General features: G+C 33.8%; 1 protein-coding gene and 1 long non-coding RNA gene across 4 annotated transcripts; both read right to left on the bottom strand.

The window, feature by feature from the left end:
• Window positions 1-7,714: 7,714 nt before the first annotated feature.
• LOC147063515 (uncharacterized) lies at window positions 7,715-9,455 on the bottom strand. The gene is made up of 3 exons (XR_015072164.1): window positions 9,380-9,455; window positions 8,826-9,031; window positions 7,715-8,401 (listed from the first exon to the last, which is right to left on the bottom strand). It is a non-coding gene; the product is annotated as an uncharacterized LOC147063515 (long non-coding RNA).
• Window positions 9,456-11,104: 1,649 nt separating this feature from the next.
• Art7 (arginine methyltransferase 7) lies at window positions 11,105-21,314 on the bottom strand. Of its 3 annotated transcripts, none has more exons than XM_085959636.1 (8): window positions 21,203-21,314; window positions 19,947-20,193; window positions 17,756-18,180; window positions 16,489-16,714; window positions 15,450-16,243; window positions 13,867-14,021; window positions 11,902-12,052; window positions 11,105-11,386 (listed from the first exon to the last, which is right to left on the bottom strand). In XM_085959636.1, the coding sequence occupies exons 2-8, from the start codon at window positions 20,158-20,160 to the stop codon at window positions 11,288-11,290; spliced, it is 2,064 nt and encodes a 687-aa protein (XP_085815762.1). In that variant the 5' UTR covers window positions 20,161-20,193; window positions 21,203-21,314; the 3' UTR covers window positions 11,105-11,287. The 3 variants fall into 3 exon arrangements, with proteins under 3 accessions (XP_085815762.1, XP_085815761.1, XP_085815760.1); XM_085959635.1 differs by lacking the exon at window positions 21,203-21,314 and adding an exon at window positions 20,576-20,813; XM_085959634.1 differs by lacking the exon at window positions 21,203-21,314 and adding an exon at window positions 20,640-20,813.
• Between the last annotated feature and the right edge of the window lie 2,396 nt (window positions 21,315-23,710).

Here is a 23,710-nt window from a genome sequence, read left to right as displayed (position 1 = left end):
AATTGAGAAACAAGGGGCGCTAAAACTGAACTTCACCGCTGTTCCATTGGCTATTTTCTGGATTTCGGTTAATAAAGAATATCCTCGTATTTCCGACAAGGCTATCGCAGTTCAGCTCCCATTTTCTACGACATCTAGGTGAGCAAAGTTTTTCAACTCAAGTTATAATTAAAAATAATAGACAGTCTTGCTCGAATGGTCTTGACCAAGAGCTTCGGGTTGCTCTTTCAAATATCACGTCAAAATCTATAAAACTTTTACGTTCATTGAAACAAGCTCATATTGATAATACAAATACATGGAAATATATCGAGGGCTTAGTGTCAAACAACACTATCTACAAAAGTGCAACTTTACAGGAGAGCCAAAAATCGTTATTTTAGATTCTTGTAACTCAACAAGGGAAAGGTTTATTTAAAATCTAATGTTAATATTTTATTGTGTATTGTACATTTATCTTGCTTATGATGATGTTAAAATTTATAGGGATAGTTTTAAAAAAATATGAAAACAAGGGTAACTTATGTAGTTAGCGTTAAATTTTACTGACGATTTAATTAAAAATTAGAAAAGATTGACATAACGTTGTTTGACTATCATGTAGCCGTAAATGTAAAATAACGTTTTCTCAAAAAAAAAAAAAAACATTTTTTTGTAGATAACGTTGTCTGACTTTAAGCACTCGATATACATTTGGATCTTCGTCTTGTGTTATATATATATTTAACTATTTATCAAATAAAATAAAGTAATGTAATTTTGGTGCATGGCCCGGCGTGGCAGGTCAACCAGATAAGTGAGATAAACACAAATTACAAATTTGCTCTAATAGCAAAAAAAGTCGCCTGCGGGGTGCTACTTTACTTCACTAACATTAATATTTCAAAACCAAGATTGTGGGAAACTACCAATAATTTTACCTCGAACATCATTTCAAAAACGCTATTTTAGAGTATCACACTGTCTTTAACTTTAGCGATGGATATGGGGCGGCCGCCGAAGGTCCTGGCCTGGGGTCCCTTTTCAGGATGTGAGGTCCATGTTTTGGTGTATAAATTATTGTTTTACGTGTGGTGGTGGTGTGCCGTTGGGTTGGTAATAGCGATTTGGCGGGCTGCAGACGTGGTGTCGCGGGCTGGGCTGCTGATGCTAGGCATCCGAGACGAGAGTCAGTGCTTGTAGCTTGGCAATGCGGTCTTATTGGCGGGAGAAGTGGAGATGCTGGCTTGGCTTCGCGTCCTAGGCGAGCAGAGGCGATGCTAGCTGTCCGGCGTCCGATGCGAGAGAGAGATTTTGCGGTCGATGCTGTTCGTTCGGCGTCAGGGGCAAGAGAGAGATCTTCGCGCGCGTCCAATTGTCAGATTGCCGGCACCATCGCGCTCTCTGTTTTACCGACGGATTGACTAGTGGCGGCGCGAGCGGCCGTTTTGGCGGGAGCGTGGACGAATCCGAATTTTTAGGAGGCGGGCTCCGCTCAGCCGAGGGTTGCGAGAACCGCGAAGAGTGGACTTAGGCTGTGGTGTTATGGGAAAGATGATGGTTCGGTCCGCCCTTTGAGGTGGTCTCCTGTGGGAGACCTTCATCCGGTATCAACGTCATGAGCAATCATCGACTTTAAATAACGATTACAGAATGTTTCAGCTACCAACTCAACCATGCAGCATAATGCAGGCAATGTTCTAATTTTTACCAACTTATTTTTTTTTCTGACCTTGTCTGATCCTAATAAGATCATATGGGCCTCTACAGAGTGGAGGTTTGTATTAACAGATTTTGTTTGTACGAGAAATGGATGTCAGCCACTTGTTCAACCTATTAGGTCCATACCCTGACTTAAGGTGAAGCCTTTACTGAGCCGTTTTTAAAGAGGCACCTAGCGGAAAAATACGAAGCTTGCAATTTGAGGTTTTTTTTAATAATTTACAATTTCAACTGTAATATATAATCTAAATATGTATCTAAAAACATTAAAAAGAAAAATATTTTTTATTTTAAGTCAAAGATAAACTTACAATTATTGTAAAAAATGTAATAAAATGTGAATTTGTTGAATCGGACCGCACCCTATTATTACATATATTTTATGGTCATATTTATTGTTCAAATTTAGTTTATTAAGGGGGAAGGTGTTCCATGTCAGCTATTTTCTGGTATTTTCAGAGGTTAAGCCTGAATAGTACGTAAGATTTGTAGAAAAACTATTTATATCATTATGAAGCTTATTCATCGTCAAATATTTATGTAAAACATTTGATAACTACATAAAGTATTTTTATGACGTAAAATAATATTCTTTGAAACCGTGAAACGTGATAATTGAGAACGAAGCCATATTTTTGTGACATTAATAGGCTGTGATGATGACAAATTTTTCCCTTAATTATTATCTCAAACGATTTATTATAGATAGTTGTAATGTTATAAAACATAATGTAGTAAAATATATTCAGTATAATTATAATATTTGCAGTTTCTATTGGTTCTAAATCTAATGGAAGCGAGTGGACATTTTGTTATTTAAATATGCTACAATTATAGACATACGAAATAATATAAAGCTACGTATCAGAAGGTTTATCATTAATCATTGAATAAATGATGAAATATCTTGTTAGTTATAAATTTGTAATACTAAATAGAGACCTTTTTAAAACAACTGTTTCCACGAAATATTCGACCATCTTGATATCCGCCAGACCCACCTGCGAATTGGTGTATGATGTATGGAATCTTTAGCTGGTATTATTTTAACTTTATATGACCAAAAAAATACGCCAACACACAAGTATTGTACAAAAATATGTTTATAAAAGTGAATGCTACAAATTGAACACAAAAATAGGCGAAACAAACACAAATTCGAACATATTATTCAAAAGGAAAACATATTTTGACATTTGAGGACAAAACAAAAAAAAATCTGAAGAAATTTGTATTTGCGTCAATTCTACGTTATGTCATACTAAATCATACATTATAATTTTTAACACTGTTGCAATCTATTTTGCCTAATATTGCAACATAGCAATCAGTTTTCTGTCCCTTTCTATAACTATCTCCCTCTACATTCAAAATAATTATGATTGTAGTAGGTATGTATTTTATAAATTGTGATAGATTTTATTTTATTTCAGTGACATATATCGGGTCGTCCAGTATTGCCATATCTACTAAAATATTATTGAATTGATATTTTAGTAAATAAGAGAATGAAGTTTTTCACCATTTGTATCTACTATTAGTTTTACTATTTTTATTTAATAAATAATACACATGAGGTTTTACGAATTTCACATTTGTTATTAAACATACTTACATAATTTAGAACACCCCAAACACATCGCGAAGTAAAAATATCTATATTTTTTACTTAGCCAAAATTATGAATCAACATAGGTTAGGTACCTACTGATGTTTATATTACAGAAAATTTAACTTTTACTAAATTATGAATTTGCGAGATTATAATAATACAGATGATTTTAAAGAATACTTTCATCAAATAACATAATAATGGATGCCTGTACTTACATAATATTTTCCAATGTAATTTTTTTTTTAAAAACTAACTTTAATTTCGAAAGTTTAGCCTGGCAATACTATGAACGTCATTTATTTCAGCGGGAATGCGAAATTTTCATCCTCGGTTTTTGACATAGGTACCTAACAATATTATCACAATTATTTATATCGATTGTACTTACAAAAAATGCCACGAACTCACTATCCGATGGCTGGAAGTTCCAAAAAAAGACGTAGGAGAAAAGATGGAAATATTAATACATTAAAAACACAAAGGTTTGAAATTATTATTTTATAATTTGACATAATTATACATAGTTGAAAAAACCACATTTCACAGAAAATTTTGGTTCACAATATTTATTTATCTTGCAAAAGGAAGTTTTGCGTATTACTTATTAATACACACAATTAAGTATAATGATCATTTGTACTTATATTATTTTTATATTATGTTTGTGCCATGTCTTATTCGAAATTAGTGTGTCTGTGACAAAAATTATAATCTGGTACAATAATTAATAGCAGCTATACATTTTGTTTTCTGTTAACTATCTACTAAACTAATATTTTTGAATGTATTATAGTATTGATATATTGCCGAAGACTATGCCTGAGCATGGAAATCCTCAAAGCATACTACCTGAACCAGAATTTCATCCCACATTTGAACACGAACACGAAGAATTTATTATAGAAAATGAAATTGAAGATTCAAGCCCTAAATTCCGTGTAGAAGGCCGTAGAATTATAGACTTTTCATATTTTTTCCAACAACTTCAATTAATTAGCCACCATGATTCTCCATTTAATTGTAATTTATCACATTTAGAAATTTTTGGGGAAAATCGGGATAACTTTAGTAGTACATTTTTTATCCAATGTAAACTTTGTGGTAAAAAATTAAAATTATATACCACTGAAATGAACAAAAACAAAATGAATCTGTGTGACGCATTTGTATCCAGTATAATCAGTATCGGCAGTGGATTTTCAAATCTGGAAGAAATGTGTTCAGCAATTGACGTACCATCGATTACAGCAAGAACATACAGAAAGAGTCAACAGAAGGTGTACGAGTGGTTTGAAGAAACCAAAAATAAGAGTATGGAAAACGCTGCGAAAGAAGAGCGACAACTTGCAATCGAAAATGGTGACGTCGATTCTTCTGGTATTCCCATGATATCAGTTGTTGCAGACGGCTGTTGGTCGAAACGTTCATACAGATGCAATTATTCCGCAGCATCTGGCGCTGCCACGATCATTGGTCAAAGAACCGGAAAGATTTTGTACATGTCAGTGAAAAATAAATATTGCGATTTGTGCGCCAAAGCTAAAAATAAAAATATCCCTGCTCAACAACATAAATGCTTTTTAAATTATACCGGTCCGTCAGGTGGAATGGAATCTACAGCAATATTAGAAGGCTTTAAAGAATCTATTAATACACATGGATTGATTTATTCAAAATTGATTGCTGATGGAGATTCCAGCACATACAAAAAAATTCTTGATTGTCACCCTTATCCGAATGTAACTGTCGAGAAAGTTGAATGTAAAAACCATTTAATTAGAAATTATTGTGGCAAAATAGAGGCATTAACCAAAGACACAAGATATCCCTTGAATGTAAGAAAAATCATTGCGTCAAGAAAAAGACGTCTGCGGAAAGCCGTCATAGGTGCAATCAAGTATAGAAAACTACAAGATAGTACTTTCGAAGAAAAGGTTATCGCTCTGAAAAAAGATTTATTTAATGGACCGCACCATGTTTTTGGAGACCATACTTCTTGTCTACCATATTTTTGTACAAATGAACCAAATACAGAGGACATGCTTGATGTAAATTATGTACCAGCATTAAAAGAATGCAGTCTATTTTCTCAATTAATGATATATAATTCTCGTTTGGTGCTAAATTCAAAAAGTTTAATTTATAATTTTTCTACTAATATTTCAGAATCTTTTAATAACATGATTGCAAAATTTGTAGGCGGCAAGAGAATTAACTACTCTCAAAGACAATCGTACATGGGACGATGTGCAGCGGCGGTAATCGCATTTAATACAAATAAGTTACATTGCACAATTCAAAAACAAGTTTATAAAAATAGCCCAAAAGCCTTCATAAATCGCTTAGAATCAAGAAGGTTGAAAATAAATAAAAAAAAAATAGGAAAATCTTGGCGAAAACCAATACATACTGTTCCTTTATCTAATCCAGATTATGGAGAGAGTTGCCAAAAACCTGATATGGACAAAAATCAATATCAATTGTTAAAAGAAACTTTTTTGAAAAAACTCAAACTGACAAACTATGAGAGGAGGGATATAGAAAGACGCACCGTATTACAATCTGAATGTGCAGAATGGCTAGAAAGGCGACGAAACCTTCTTACTGCCTCTGTTTTTGGTAAGGTGTGTAAGCGGCGAGAAAATACAAAATTTGGGCCTTTGGTAAAACGTTTATTATATAGCCAATCATTAGCCAACGTGAAAGCGGTAAAATATGGTAAAGAAAATGAATCAATAGCTTTACAACAGCTTAGTGTACAAGAACGGATTAAGATTGAGAGATGTGGATTGTTTATCGATGATGTGTATGATTTTATCGGTGCAACGCCAGATGGCATCAGCGATGATGATACAATTATTGAAATAAAATGTCCTTTCTCAGCTGCTGGAATAAGTGCAGATGAAGCTATTGTACAGAAAAAAATTAAATTTTGGAAAGTAGATAAAGACAGGAATATGGTAATAGATAAAAATCACGATTGGTACTTCCAGATTCAGGGGCAGCTTCATATTACTAAGAAAGATGTCTGTTTATTTGGAGTTTGGACGGGACATAATTTTCCTGTTAAAATAGAATTAATCAAAAAAGACGAGACATTTTGGATTGAAAAGATTGAAAAAAAGATATATCACTTTTATATGAATTGTCTACTGCCAGAAATAGTAGATCCCAGAACCAGTAGATCTATGAATATTAGAGAACCAGAAAGGCTGAATTTCTAAATTTTTATTTTAAATTTTATTATGCTTAATATATTTTCAACAAGTCTATATTACATCACTATTTTATAGTTCATCAAGATATATCTAATTTACTAATATAGTTTACTGTTACGAGACACCCAGAACGAGTGTAATTTTATGAAATTCAAAATAATATGTATACTTACATCTAAATAATGATACCTGATCTTGCTGGCGATTCCACTGCGCCATATTTTGTATAAGCATTCGTCTCTGCAGCCGTGAGTTTTGGTTCCGTGTAAAAAGTACATTTTGTTCTCAAGGTCAAAAACCAAATTGGTTGTGCCAATGGCTTATAACCATTCCTCATAAATGATTATAACTGATATCACCTCATGATCAGTGCCACGCACGAGTTAACTCGCGGGATCTTTTAAACGTCATAACTTCTGAATGAACTGTTTGTGTATATTTTCTTAACAATATTTATCATTTTAGTGTGAAAATATTCACGTTAAACATGTTGATTTGGTAAATTTTCACAAATATTTATCATTCTATTCTTATTTCATATTTTTTAAGGGATTCATTTTATTCCAAAAATAACTGACCTACAAGTACCCACCTGGTAAAAATTGAATTTGGATTGGATGGAATTTCCTAGTAGATGTTCCAACTAAACAACATGACGCTTTCTATATATTATTTACTGTTAGTTTTGAAATTATTGTATTTGAAATAAATAATGTATCAATAATACACATAGAAATCAATAGATATATAAAATAGATATCACAGTTTAAAAATCAGAAAGATCAATGCATATTACCATTGTTTATGTTACAATATAAAACAACATTTATCATTGAACGTAGGTACCAAGAAAAATAGACTTCATTAAAATGTGTCAATATAGTATATACCCGATATAATTATATAAATTATTATATTGTTAATTACTCTGTGGGGTCCATATATACTGCTTCAATTGTAATTTAATTTTACAGTATAATTATTTATGTTAAGTACTTGATTTACTTATTATATGTACAAATGTAATATACTTACCTACTTATTAGGATATATCTTGGTGAATTTTAAAATAAGAGGAAATTAAATGGAGGTCATCGTGTCTAACTAGATGTCTAACTAGACGTTGTTAAGTCTTATATAAATATTTATACATTATTAAATTGTTTTTCTGTTTTTTATTGATGTAAAGACATGGCATGTATTCAAAGTAATAACAAATTAGCTGTGTACTATTTATTTAACTTATATTAAAACCCCAAGATTGATTTCGTCTTACGACATATTTTATTCTTCTAAGTTTTACTATGACATTGTAATATGAACCATGGATATAGTATAGTACTTAAAAAAATCAAAACTGGTAATATATTATTTCAATATTTAATAGTCAATTTTCATTTGAAGTCAGCATTTAATTACTGGTATAACACATAATTATTAACTGATATCTACAACTTCAGATGGACAAATTAATTGATATATCATATTATCAGTTTTCATTTCCTTTCAACAATGTATTCATTCTAGCAGCTATTTTAAATATCTTACTAGTTTTTATGTCATGGCACCTTACAAAGGCTCCGAGCAACCGTATACTGAGCTTCGAGAACAGATGTTTACGACGGATACTGGGTGTGCGGTAATTTTAGAAGTAACGGGAGATAAAAGAACGCACCAAATAGCCTCGCATCACGTTGAGAGTGAATACGCAACTTTGTACCTGGCCCGGCCACGTGCTGCGAGTGCCTGAAGAGAATCCCAATCTGGTTTGCCTGTTCTTCAAGCCAACCGGATTCCGGCGTCCTGGATGGCCGCTAAATACTATCTATATAGCATATCTGGCGGAGTTACGGGCTGCTAGTATGACCTGGAACGATGCAAAAAAACTAGAGTGACAGAGATTCTTGGAGGCGCCGCATTGTATCCATATGCTGCAACTAAGATGCAGATATAGCCGAAGAGAAGAATTAATATACAGCATCTAGAAAACTTAAAGTCTTTGAAATGGTGTTAGAAAGACAATGTTTCTAATATCAAAGTGATATTGAGGATGAAAAAGAAAAGACTTGGAGAGTAAGCTCTACCAAATGACATACCTGATATGATACAAGTAACTGATATGCAAAATTATATTATATTTTAGAATATTATGAATCAATTTAGCAACTTTTATATCATTATCGATAATAAATTTAGTGCAAAAATGTAATTATAAAATTGTTTTATTTTTTAAATATGTATGCGAGATAGACATAGCTATAGGTTACAAACATTAGTCACTTTATATTTACCTTTTGTAATTGTACTATTAAATCTATAAAATGGGTATATATGCTTGATGGTCTACGTCATAAATAATATTATATGAATCACGCCATGTTCGGATCGTACGCCGAAAGTCGGATTTATTTCATTATTAATTAAAAGATTTATTTCATTCCATCTTATTCATATGAAACCGTCGACAAGCAAAGATCTCGGTAGACATTTTCTCCATCTGCAAAAAACATAACATATGAACTGTTAATAGTGTGATTTTTAATCTTTTATAGTGTGCGACTGTTTGAAGAATGGTAATTAAAACGGATTAGTGATAATACAAAGCATCAAAAAAGATTGATTAACTAAAATAAAGTAATCAGGTAGGTAACATGTTTAATAACAACTAGAACGCCTTAGATTATATCAAACAAATAAATATGAAATCACAGGCATTCTCGCAATAACCTCTAAACTAACCACGCAACTAATGTAGACTAAGAAAACAATAAATTAACACTTGAATAATATATGCAAAACACACAGAATACTACTACAGTAATAAATAACATAATATTGTACTTACAGATAGTGTTTCTTATTCCTGATATAAAACACAATTCCTTCGTTAGGTATCTTGCAATTTGCTATCAACATAATCTGACAGCAGAGAGTTTTTTCTATTAGTCTATGGCCAAAAATACGGATTTACTTGGCCGGCTAAAAAAAAGATTTTAATATAGCAAGAACATTTTGAATATGCGACAAATAAATAAAAGTATATATAATATAGTTGTTAAAAAAATCTGTGTACATTATAAAATATATTTAATATTATAAATACATATATTTTTTAAATTCATGTTATAATTTGTAAACGACGAAGCACGTCAGCTAATACGCATAGTAAATGTTTAAACTTTGGTAATCAAATTCGAATGTGACAGAAAGAGAAAGAAAAACTTTTTAATCATATTAGCATGCGTAAAAGAGATGTAACATAATATCACTTTCACTTTAAAAATCATACCTAGTATTCAATGTCATAGTTCAACTTTAAATGAAAAAACAGAAACTCTAGGTAAGCATGTGTGCCCTTAAGTTTTCTAAGTATCACTTAAGAGATTTTTGACTAATTCATAGTTTTAATATTTTTTATATCTATTTTAAAAAACATCGAATTTTATAAAAAATATAAATGTGTATAACTTGAAAACCTTTTTATTTATATCAAATCAAGCTTCAATATTGGGTCCATACATAAAAAAAATGTATATGAATAAAAAGGATTTATATTAGTAGGATTAATAAAAGTCTTTAAATAATGCGGAAGTATCATCAACAATAGTATCAGAATCTTATCGCTCCTGATTATCATTAATTAAAACTATTTTCTATATATAGCTGTGATTTGTGTTCATTAAACGTTTTATTAAATCAGCTAATATAGTTCTATCTTGTAGGTGCAGCCGCAGGATACCATTTCTTGATTTCACCATCAAGGATCAATATTTTTCTGAAGATTTTGAGAAATGTAGGAAAAACAACTTATATTCTGCGATGCAATTGACTAATTATTGTGATGTGCAAATATTGCATAGGGGAATATTTCAAGGCTTTTTTTGCATTTCATTATGGTCTCCAACTATCACAGCCACTTCATCAGATGTTCGAACAAACAGTTTGTCAGTGCATTCATACTCAATTAAGGTTCGTTGAAAATGACTACACTCACGTGTCGAGGTTCCCAATAAATCTCCTAGACATCATTCTGACTGACATACCAAAAGATTGTAGAAAGGGTTGTACAGCCAATTATCTGTTGATTCATAACGGTGATTATGGTAATTTTTTAAAATCTGTCTCAAAGCTCAAATAATAAAGTGTTGGTTTTACACGTTTAATGATTTTTTTCTTTCTCATATGTGTAATGAAAAAAAATGCTTTAATAAATGTACAATTATGAAATTACAACTATTTCCTATTGTAGTAATAACCAAAATTAGCTGTGTTTCTGTTTTCATATCCATAGATAATTCTTGTAAAACAAAAATGTGTTAAATATCCTCTTTATGAAGCGACTCAGATTCGCATAGGTTTGTAGAGCCAATTAAAAAAAAATAGTACGGTCATTAATGACATTCCAAAGTGATGGCGAGTGAAATTGGTGTTAAATCGTATTAAAACTGTAATTCCTTCAACAAATAGGCGTGTTTTGAAATCTTTGATGGTTCCGTTTTATTATATCACAGTAATTTTGGTAAATTAGACATTTAAAATATATCTGGTGTAAGACAAAATAAAACTTGAATAGTTACCATTCATTTATTTGCTTTAACATTTTATTTGATTCATAACATAATATCTACATATCTATTTAATATTTATGTATTTAACACTTCATAGAAAAATAATAAAATAGGGGAAATGCAATTTTTTTAGAAATATCAGTAATAGCTAATTATTGAATTGAGATTGGAGAATTTTCTCAAACTTATTCTATTAATACATCTATGTTGATATTACCATCACTCAGATCACATATCACATTATATTTCAAGGAGTTTTCAGTTGTTTGCCTTTTACTATTGACCTGAAAAAGGAAGAAAATGTCATTAACAATTAATAACAATTGATCAAAAAATATTTTCATCAAAAATGTTTATAAATGTTAACAATCGAATGGGTTTGTGAATACGTTTAGAAAAAATTTCTTTGAGATACCAACTTCAGCCAGAGCACTAGCAAACATTTGTAATAGGGCATAATTGATAACCCCATGACGGCCGCGTGGCTTAAATGACGGCCTATAGCGCTGTGGGTCCCCGGTTCAAATCCTGGGTCTGGCAAGTACACATATTGTTTTTCAATTTGTGTATGAGTCAGAGTATGAACCTAATACGTTGAGCAAGTGGCTGACATCCATTTCTCGTAAAAAAAAAAACAAACACTGTTAATACAAACCTCCACTCTGTGGAAGCCCATATGATCCTATTAGGATGGGACATGGTTGGGGAATGATTGATGTCTCTACAAAAAAAATGTGTGAATGATTTCAAAAATTCAAGAATCTTTAGACATAATTTAGATGGAAATAATAAAACTTACTAGTATTTTAACTCCTTGTCTGCTGAAAGGGTCCCATGATATTCGCTCGTTTAATTCGGGAGTTTTTATGGGACCTGAACCCATCACATTTTTTGATTTGCCATCAAGATCCCATTCCAGCCAGAAAACAAAACCATTATAGTCAGCATTACTGGAAGAAAATGATATTTAAACTAAACGATAGTCACGTCGAGAACAGTGGCATAGCTAGGAATATTGGGCCGCTTATGTAAAATTATGCAAGGGCCCCTTCTTAGTGTTTTCGAAAGTTTTAAGCTCAAAAATACTCTTCCATCTATGAAATATCTAAAATAATCCATTAAATCATACATAATTAGATAGATAAAAGAATATTTTTTTATCTATTACTAGCTGAAGTACCCGGCTTCGCACAGGGTCGCTTCGTGGTTATATTTATCTTAGTGCCCATACGCACTTGCGGCAGGCCGCTGCGGCTAGCCGGCATACAAAAAACGATATGCGGCTAGCCGCGATGGTGCCTGCCGCAAGTGCGTATGGGCACTTAGATATTTGAAAAATAATTCTAATAGGAGTAAAGGTCAAACATAAGAACACTAAATTAAAATCGAATCCAAAATATGAAAACGTTATAATGTTATTTATATGTATTAAAAAAAAAAATCAAAATTGGATGGAACAAACAAACAACAAACTTTGTATTTTATATAATAATAATTTAGAAACCTTCGCAGGTGTGCGCACAACAACTGACAAAAGTTTCATCGCAATCGGATGAATGGTATAGGAACGCATACGAATAGTAGAAGAAGATGATTTTCTAATTCAGAAATCTTCGTGGGCCTGCGCATGACAACTCACCAAAGTTTCATTGCAATCGGATTAATGGTATAGGAACGCATACGAATAGAAGAAAAAGAAGAAGAAAATGGTTGTATCAATCCAGAAACCTTTGCGGGTGTGAACACAACACTTGATCAAATTTTCATTGCAATCGGATGAATGGTATAGGAATGCATACGAATAGAAGGAGAAGAAGATGGTTGTACTAATTCAGAAACCTTCGCGGGTGTTGGCACAATTACTGACGAAGGTTTCATCGCAATCGGATGAATGGTATAGGGACCATACGAATAAAAGAAGATAGAATGAAGAAGAAGAAGATGGTTGTACTATTTCAGAAACCTTTGCGGGTGTTAACACAACAACTGACGAAGGTTTCATCGCAATCGGATGAATGGTATAGGAACCATACGAATAAAAGAAGATAGAATGAAGAAGAAGAAGATGGTTGTACTATTTCAGAAACCTTTGCGGGTGTTAACACAATAACTGACGAAGGTTTCATCGCAATCGGATGAATGGTATAGGAACCATACGAATAAAAGAAAATAGAATGAAGAAGAAGAAGATTATGATTTTTCTAATTCAGAAACCTTCATGGGTGTGCATACAACCACTTACCAAAATTTCATCGCAATCGGATGAATGGTATAGGAACGCATACGGGACAGACACACAGACAGACATTCATTTTTATATATTGGTATAGCCTATACTCTTCGCGCAAGTGCAAGCAATAAGTTTACAAAGTTTTATCGCAATCGGATGAACGGTATGGCAGCGCATAAAATACGAACAAACAAACAAACAAATATTAATTTTTATATATTAGATGGTTTGGTTGGGCAGGGTTTAATTGATTTTAAAAACTAACCAGCACCGTCTGCAATTTGTATTCTGAGTTCAATGAAAACAAATAAGTATGACTGAGAAAATGTCCACTATTCATGTCATATCGTTGCCACTGGTAGATATAATAGATTATTTGATGATTTATTTTTCAGTATTATTTACTGTTTATGAAGGGCAACTCCCCAAGCTTCCGGGGCAGTTTTCAAGGCGTATTTAAGCGGCAGTTTAGACAGAGTAGGTCAAAGATTGGTGCTAGAGCATTAAATATTTAGCTAATTTAATTGTATTCACATTTCACACTGAGATTTTCCTTGGGAATGTTGAATTGTTTGTTGAACTGTATTGAGATCGATATCCATTATCTTCACCGGAGTAGATTTGCACAGGCATGGATATTCCCATAGAGGCTGTGGTTCAATTTCATCATCACATCTCGTTCTCGAATCCTGAAACCAAATAGACCTTTTAAGAAAATATAGCAGTGGTACAATGATAGGAAAACATTAGAATTTGATACATAATAATATTTATTACATTTAAATAAGTTCACTTGTTATATAAATATCCATATTGTGATAAAAATTTCAATTGAAAATGTCCGATTAGGATGAAATGGGTCTTTTATTAAATTAAAAATTGTGTACAAAATATAACTTGCATATTAAAGTGTTTGTTTATATAATACCAAAAAAATAGTATCAATTCTTTTATTATGAAAAGCAATACACCATTCCGTGCTAAGAAGTGGCCATTAGATACTTATACTTTCACTGCTGACAAGTTAATTACCACATTTAATTGGTAATATCATGCTAATTGCTACACGCCAGGCGTGTCTTTAGCACTGACCGAGTTGCGGTAATTAACTAGTCAGCAGTGAGCAGTGTGCAATGAAATGACAAAAATATATAGATAGTTCAAGACAAAAAATAGAAGGAGTCTTATATGTTATTTCTGTTGACATTATTTTGCAAGTGCAGGAAGCATGGTTAAGTTGGTAAACTACACAAATTTCAATATTAAGATCGTTCAGTTGCCATTCCGATTTTCTTACATACGCAGCAGCAGTATTTTTGTATGTTCATTGTAATTACTTACTAGAATGCAGTTATAAATAGTGTAAGTACACAATTAGCTGCTTATCTATTCAACGTGACAAATTGTCTTTTATAAACCCTGCAAATTTGGCAAATAAATGTCATAGCAGTAGTGTGAAGTTATCTGCAAATGAACCTACAATGCGAAGTCCTTTTATTGATCACATTTTATACGTTTAGGCTCTATCTTTAAATAAGGTTTTCAACATCTTTGGTTCAACAATATTTGACTACGTCAGCGGGTCTATTCTATACAAAAGGCGACTATCGACCGCTAACGTGCTAACGTGTTAGTATTTGTTACATACATTTTATATTGAAATATTATAATTGTAATTGTATTGTAATCAGTTAATCAGTCGAAACTGTCTCTCTCTCTCTCTCGCTCTCTCTCTATCGCTCATGCTCTAAATTTTAGCACAGGCAGAGGGCATGCCGTTAAAATATATCATTTATTGCTACAATTAATACCGGCTAATTATAATTGTTACAATACGTGTTAATAATTTGATACAAACATACCCCAGATAGCGGTTTTAGCGGAAGACAGCAGCCTTTTTTTTTGTATAGAATAGACCCGCAGGTAGGTCTATGTCTCGAGGATGGAAGGCACCCAATTGCTTTTCAAGAAACCTGGAAGGGAAAAAGAGGGTTGGGGGACTGTGATAGACAGTGAGTGGAGATGATTTTTGGATACGGAAAAATCTGCATTGGGTTGTGGTGGCAATGGTTTCAATATCACTTATAATTTAAAAAAATACCAATAAATATAAATACCTCAATTAGATTGTCGAATGTTTTCAAATTTATATTTTCACATGTGTCCAAAGGTGCTTTAATTTTGTGTAAATCCAAAAATTCAACAGACATGGTCCATAAGCTGCATTTACCAGGTATAATTTTTGCATTCTCATTTAACATCGGTTTTAATTTCCCAACCACGTGACCGAGATGAAGATTGTCCCAGGGCAATATCGCAGAATTAAAATTTGGATCACCAAAAACCAGTGTAATTTCATCATCCGGATATAGTTGACGGACCGATTCAACAGTCGGCAGAATGACAATAGAATCTGATAGATCATTAAACACAATATAAGCGTTTAATATTCTCTTTGCAATAATGCCTGACTCGATATAAAACACTTTTTTGGCCCCCATTTTGGCAGCTGCAAGACCCATCAAAGAAGCCCCATTTATACATAAACAAATAGTGTCTTTCGCGATGTTATCTTCCAGGACACGTAATAGCTTTTTATTTCTTGCGCCGTCATTCATCGAAGCCACGTGGGTTCTTGAATACGTCATATGAATGCCGCAATCGCACACAGGCCGTAATAAATCTTGTTTCACAGGACTTATCTTGTTATTCAGATCGAACCACAGCGAATATTCATCTTGCGATGCGATAAGAGTGAGCTCGTCATCTTTAGAAACGGCAATTTCATTTGGAAAGTAATATACTCCTTGCATCCAGTGGTCCCTCCATGGAATAGAATTCTCAGGATATTTACTTTTTATATCAGCATCAGGATGTTGCCACCACGGAGCACAGCTTAGTAATACTTTACCTTAAAAGATTGATGAACAAAACATCATTGATCATAATAAAATTTATACTTGATTAACAAATTATTATGTTATGTACATAATAATATATAACAAAATATTCTATCAAAATCAATAAATACTTCACAGATCTCACTGTGAAATTCAACATTTTTCTTTATTTCATGAGCTCGCTTCCTGATAATTTCTCGGTCTTCTACAAGCTAAGGATAGACACTCCTTTAGAAAATAAAACATAAAAATTTACCATCGGTGTCCATTTGAAGATCCCACCACATGAATACCATTTGTGCTTTTCCCGTTATTAGAGACATTGCACTGAAGTTTTTGGATATATTCTTTTTAAGTGGAATTTTTCCCGACCAATCGTATTGGAGCACAGGAATCGGATGCATAACTTCTTTGAAGGAATTAACTGGAAGTTGGCTAAGTTGAATATCGTGGACTGCTGCGGAACCATTGCACAATTTCATCTAAGAAAAGAAAATAAACATATTTTTTTATGGATAAGTATTATAAGTATGATATATTACAGCCACTCCAGCAATGCTAAACCTGTGTGGTGCTGCTAATAAATCAAATAGTTGTCAGTATAAACAGGTCGTTGTCAATTGTTGGTTCCATAGAGTCTATGTTTCAAGGTTTCCCAAACAATGTTCCGCGAATCAGAGTGTGTCAAAACAACCCAAAATCATTTGAAGTGATGAATAACTTCATTCTCTTATATTTTTATTGGCACAGACAACCATTATGATTGGATGTATTATATTGTTAGGTGGAATATAAATTTTAAAAGTATATTATTCACTTGTTTTTCAACGCTTGTTTGAACACAAGAGTATGGACCCAATAGGTTGAGCAAAAAATGTCTAACAGCCATTTCACATAAAAACAGAAATCTGTTAATACAACCTCCACCCTGTGGAGGTCCAGGCCAATATATTAGGATTGGACATGGTTTAATTTATTTTTTTGACTTGATCATAAAATTACATTCAGAGCTGTCATTCAACACGAAAGTTTCTCCAGCATTGGAGGAACAGAGTGACAGATAAAGTCACATTGTTCTGTCAGTAAAGGGTCAGAGCCTCCTCCATCTCCCATTTAACAAGCCGCCCAACACCCAATACCGCAAATGTCGCCAGCCAAATCTACCGATCGCCAAGGGCTCGCACAGGACTCAGCTACCACTAGATGGACAGATGTCTTTTGTCAATCACCGAATTAGCATAGTGACAATGTCAATATATATTTTTTTGTTTTGAATTTATAATTAATTCACTGTTTGTTTTTTTCTTCCTATTGTGTTTTTATTTAATCTTCTGTGGCATGAATAAAGTCCTACATAGTGGGTAGTTTAAATTCTGTTTGCCCTTGAATTAAAAACCTCCCCGAACACATCTACACATTCTGACGTGGACTACTGCCTTCTGAACCTCTTCCTCACTGATTAGTAGCTTGCAGTGAAATGCCATCTATCAAAGAATATCGATACAACTGTGATTGGAACAAACCTCAGTGGGAGTTTTAATCAATATGTTTCCATCATCATCAGCTACATCAATCAGTTTATTCCATTTCTGTAGAGTTGGACATTCCACAACTTGGGCGTAGATGGTCGCCGAACTGGGAACCACAATACAATCCTCATCCAACAGCTTCAAATGGGCGTGAGAAAATGTTTCAATTGCTCCTTCGCCTATCAGTTCCGTGTCGAAGACCTCGGTAACGAGAATGTTTGCTTTGGTTGACATATCTCCGTCAATACCGACAGTCAATTCAGTGGAACGTTTTGAGATAACATTTATTTTACTAGAAAAACCATTGTCTTGGATTATTTTCACAGCACACTCTGCCATCGGCTGAAATGCCTCGCAGGCCGTAATTGTATCGGCACCACATTGAGCAGCCATCATTGAAAGCAGTCCAGTTCCAGTACCTGTATTAAGATAATAAAAGTTACAATAAATATCAGGCTGTTCTAAAGCGTCATAAAAATGTTTTATTTATAACATATTAATACAGCCATTCTCAACCATTTTGTCTAGACCAGTGGTTCTCACATGAAATTTAACTGTGGCCGCACAATTGACATTGACAGTTCTATGGAAATGTCTTATGGCCGCACCAAATTTCACTTTTGTGCACTCAAGTGCATTACATACACTGAATGATCTTTCACAGTATGCAGTAGTAGGAAAAATCGACAATATTAACAAAGCAATTATTGTTAATTATTCTCAAAAATGAACTATTTCACACATGATTTCTTCACAAAAACACATTTGAGCCTGGAAAGAAATTTAAGACATGGCATGTGTATTAAAACAATTTCATACATGCGGGCACTAGGGCCGCACATGAGAACCACTGCTGTCGCAAAGTATTTACTATACTCGAAAACATTCAATAAAAATAATCTAATACCACGAGTATAGGTGTTCTATTTAGAAATATGTAATTTTATAGATATTTCAATAGTGACATATTATCACTAGGGAACAAAATATGAAGAATAATCGGTTAGTCTACCTCGAGACTGCTGGACGGCGATTCCTGAATGAAGCAGTGCAAAAAACGTCACCGAACCGCTTCAACTGAAGCTCGTAAAATTTTTAGTTTTACAGGAGATATTATGTGTACAGAGCTTCGAGTGAAACGGGTAAACGGCATATAAGTGCGAGTGAGAAAGCATTCAACATGCTTATACCTCATGTCCATGCGTTAGAGTAAGATAGAAAGTAAACATGTCAAGACGGCACTATTGTCAATGGAAATTAAATAACATTTTTATCCATTTTGGTAATGACTTCATATTTAATCAGTACTTACTGTTAACGTTGCATGATTAAATCATTCATTGTTGAAGTACGTAACCAATTAATCTTTAAACACGCTAGTTACGTCTCCAATATAACAATATTACAACAAGATTACAACACGGAATTTCCGTTGTATTTTGCAAACAAACATGTGTGTTTCTGTATTACAAAATCACAATAAATACATCCTTAAATGAGAATTGAAACACGAAATAATAATTTTAGCGGTAATATGTGGTAATAAGTGGTAAATGTAAAACAATAGATCAACAGCTTTCTCCAATATTACGTACGATACGAAATCTGACGTTTATTATGTCAAACGGAGAGTTGCGAGCGCCCCTACCGTCAAAGTATGTGTACTACCAAAGCCTGGCCTAGTGACACCCAACGGTTGACTTTTAATATGCTCAGTTGAAGTATGTTGTGTAAATGTTTGCGCAACTGGTCACTTGTGCTTCATAATGCTTTAGTCGGGAATCGCCCTCCTGGCAGAGTCGCAAGTTTGCTAGTAATAATAATGTAATGTAATTTTCAAAACTCTCGTCAAATTTTGTATATTTTTGTTATTGTTTTTTATATATTATACAGTTATTGCATTGACATGTTATAGGTATCCATAATGTTTGAGAATTCCCGCATTAGTTCATCCTCATGTACTATGCATTTGCCACCTTTACCATAATAACCACCCAATTAGTCCATTTATTCTGGTGAGATGCCCACACTTTTTTAAGTGGACTGGGGCCCGATTTCCTAACTATCGTCTCGTGTGGCACCAGACGATAGTTAGGAAATCGCGGTGCTGGAGTAATTCTTTCAAGTAAAAACCATATTTTGTTATGAGCTCTAAAAATAGTAAAACGATTAGCTGGTTACATACCAATATCTAAAACATTTGCAGGCTTTCCCAAGCCGTGCATTTTATCTATTGCCGCTTTCAACCCGAGAAAATACTTCTGGTTCCGCTCCGTGTCATGTAGCATATCGGCAAATGCGGATCTGGCAATTTCTTGATGATAATCGTAGTCATCATCCTTGACATCCCATTCAGAACAGCCAGTAATTCCATTAATTTTTTGAGTAAACACTACCATTTTCCTTATGTGTGTTGAATGTGTATAAAACAACTGAAATATATAATATGTGCATATTATTAGTACCTAATACAACATCATTCGGATAAAGTATCGAAAATACTTGGCGAAAAGATCTTTTAACATTAAACATGTATAACGAATTTGTAAAAGAATATTATAATAATTTTAAATATTTTTATTGATATTGTGTTCGATCAACAGAGAAATCGAATATCCGTGGAATAGACCTGCCATGGGTCAATCTAAAGTTAGCTGTAGGTATGCCATATTTTTCAAGTATTACAGTAACAGTGCTTCTCTTCGCTTAATTTTGATCTGACCAATAAAGAAAACGACCGACGTCTCCAATTGTTTTCGCATAAAAATATTTTTGATATTATGAAGTCAACAGAATTTGTAGCATACCGCATACCTACAAATTCTGGAGAAACAAATAAAATATAATAATGAAAACACTGAGAAAACATTTCACATACTTCCGTTGTATTAAATATATATTTTAAATATGAACGCTGACGTCTACAAAAGGATTGCATAAATATTTGTATCAGAAATATTCATAAAAACAAGAGAATTAATTATTATAGTATGTATTATATTATTTTGAGGTTGACAACTACAATAAATCGCAATTGACCGAATGCGAAAACATGCTTTTGCATTGCTGCCAGTGTTGCCATATTTTGAAAGTGGAATTATAGTACAGAGCCTCCAAAATTATAGTATTTGGGGATAAAATATAGTACGCGTTGTCATCTCTTGAAAATGAAAATTTTCCCAATTTTTCATAGTCGGCTTGTTTTTTTTAGGAAAAATATTTCGCCGCGGGCCGCAGATTTCCAAATTTTCGAAGACCACTCGATTGCGAAATGGCAAATGCAGAATTATAGTACTTTTATATAAAATTATAGTACGATTTGGCCGTACTATACCTATTTTATATCGTACATAGTACGCGGACCAAAATTATAGTACAAATACTATAATTATAGTACGGTTGGCAACACTGATTGCTGCATAATGTTTATCCTGTGTTTACAGTTGAAAAAATCACTCTTCTAAAGCCGCGTTGACACGGTCCAAGTACGATCCAAGTAGACTTGGATAGGAATAATTAGTATGAAGATGTCTCATCCAAGTGACAGCTTCATACTATTTATTCCTATCCAAGTGAACTCGTATGTGACATCTTCCTACTAATTATTCCTATCCAAGCTACTTGGACCGCGTCCTACTCATCCAAGTTAACTTGGATAGGAATAAATAGTATGGAGCTGTCACTTGGATAGGAATAAATAGTATGAAGCTGTCACTTGGATGAGACATCTTCATACTAATTATTCCTATCCAAGTCTACTTGGATAGGAATAATTAATATGAAGATTTCTCATCCAAGTGACAGCTTCATATTATTTATTCCTATCCAAGCTAACTTGGATGAGTAGGACGCGGTCCAAGTAGCTTGGATAGGAATAATTAGTATGAAGATGTCTCATACGATGCCATCCAAGTTAACTTGGATAGGAATAAATAGTATGAAGCTGTCACTTGGATGGCACTCGATCCAAGTGTACTTGGATCGTACTTGGACCGTGTCAACGCGGCTTAAATGAAAATATCGATGTCAAACAAATTTTAGCATTCCTGAATTTTATTTCAAAAGTACCTACCTACCTAGGTACCCAATCATTTTAATTTGAGAAAAATTAAAATAATAGAAAACTGTCAACACGCAACCGATCTATTTGTTGAGTGATAGTACATCGTCTAGCTTAGCCTCAGGTCCAGTCCTATGGTCCAGTATCAAGCAGAAAAAAACATTTTTTACAATCATTTTTTTAGCTGAATGAAAGTAGGTTTATAAATTTAGTAAAATAATATCTCAATAATAATGTTTGTAAAGGGAACAGAATATCATATTATGTTTCATTATAATAAAATGAAAGGAGTTTTACCTACCAATAAAACTCTTATTATTCATGTTGACTTTGAACTCCTTGAGATAGGGTTTGCTCTTTCTTCTTCGCGTGAGGTTATATTCTACTAATTTATTTTCCTTTTTCTTGTCGTTGGTCATTCCTCCGTTTTCATATACTGGTCATACCCGCGCGTCTATTTTTTATGGATAGAGTTTGGCATCACTTTGTCTTCATTATGATATGACTCAAGGAACCAGGTAGAAGTTACCTGGACTTCAAAGTCAACATGAATAATAAGAGTTTTATTGGTTGGTAAAACTCCTTTCATTATTCGAATTTGACTTTGAAGTCCTTCAGATATCTGTTTGTTATCACCTGGTGTTGGGTATGCCAAATTCCTGTATGTGACAATGATTCATTGACGAGGTATAGACCATCGTGACTTTTCATGTATATGGTTGAATAGAGAAGTTAATGGGTTCTTTTCCCCTTCTGATGGTGGTGTATCCATCGTTCTCTGGTAGTTGTCGTGAAATGTCGACTCACTACGCCAGTTACCTCTCTTTAAAATATCATCTATTGGGTATATTTACAGTTTAAGGAAGCAACCACTGAGCCACTGAGCGGACACTGCCTGGTGATTCTTGTACCCCTGCTTCCAACAGTACTGACCTTATCCAATTCCCTATAACTGTCCTGGTGGCTGGTTTTGGTGATCCTCTTGAAGATATAAATAATTCCGAAATATCCCCACCTTCCCCTCTACTTGGGTTCGACATGCAGATGAGTTTCCGTAACCAGAATACTGGGTCGATGTTTTGACATGTGGAAGCGCTTAGCTTCCATTCCGATTGACGATGCTTGGCGGTATCTGTATTTGAGCCAAACATTGGCCATACAATTATGTGGTCACTTTTTTCCACTAATCCATTGTCTACTATTACTGAGTAGTGTGAGGTCATAAACCCTTCGTCCCGATGCGAGAAGCAGCCGAGTAGGTGGCTGTCCTGCGAGAGGTTTCGAATAGGTTGTACTCCACCGATGTTGTTTTCCTAAGATGATCTACCACTCGTCCTGGATCCCAAGCCGGTGGTTTGACGGGTTTCGTTTTATGTACCGAAATTGCCTGTAATATATCGTGTTGTACTACCCCGTTGATGCTGATATCTACAATGATAATCGGTTTGCAAAATGTGGCTATGGCTGACTTATGCACCAGGATGGTTATGTACGACAAACCCTCCATTTTGTGCATGTAGCCTAGGTATCTGGCCAATTCCATTGGTTGAGGGCTATTATGATCCATTAGGTTCATGTTACCCATGTCATTGTCTTCCATTTGTTCCAAGCTGGTTTATAAGTTTTTAGAGTCGAAGGCCGCCATCTGGAAGTAAGAAGTGCCCTTTCTTCCACCATTCAATTTGATGTTATTTCCACCCCACCCGAAATTATCCATAGTTAAAGGGACAGGTCCCGGGTCCTTGGAGGTGGACGGTTGGTCTCCATACCTACTAGTTTCGTATGTAGGCGAGGCATTGTATAAGGGCATTTTCGCCAAAGTTTGTACATGTTTGAAATTTGGGTAATATTATTTTTTCACTCAAATTAACCATTTTTATATAGCTAGC

Source organism: Rhyacophila brunnea, unplaced genomic scaffold (assembly GCF_057557595.1).
Source record: "Rhyacophila brunnea isolate RB1 unplaced genomic scaffold, BYU_Rbru_1.0 scaffold_9, whole genome shotgun sequence".
NCBI classification, from domain to species: domain Eukaryota; kingdom Metazoa; phylum Arthropoda; class Insecta; order Trichoptera; family Rhyacophilidae; genus Rhyacophila; species Rhyacophila brunnea.
The sequence above is the reverse complement of the archived record's forward strand: the minus strand, read 5'-3'. Positions and strand labels throughout refer to the sequence as shown.

Bases quoted from the DNA above. Each gene is read 5' to 3' on its own strand.
- Art7 (XM_085959634.1), bottom strand. From the start codon at position 20,699: ATGCAATCCTTTTGTAGACGTCAGCGTTCATATTTAAAATATATATTT. The intron at 14,022-15,449 runs GTATTTATATTT...ATTTGGTTTCAG, and splicing joins CATTCGACAATCTAATTGAG to GATTCGAGAACGAGATGTGA. The intron at 11,387-11,901 runs GTAAGTTTTATT...TTCCTTTTTCAG, and splicing joins GACAAGGAGTTAAAATACTA to GTCAATAGTAAAAGGCAAAC.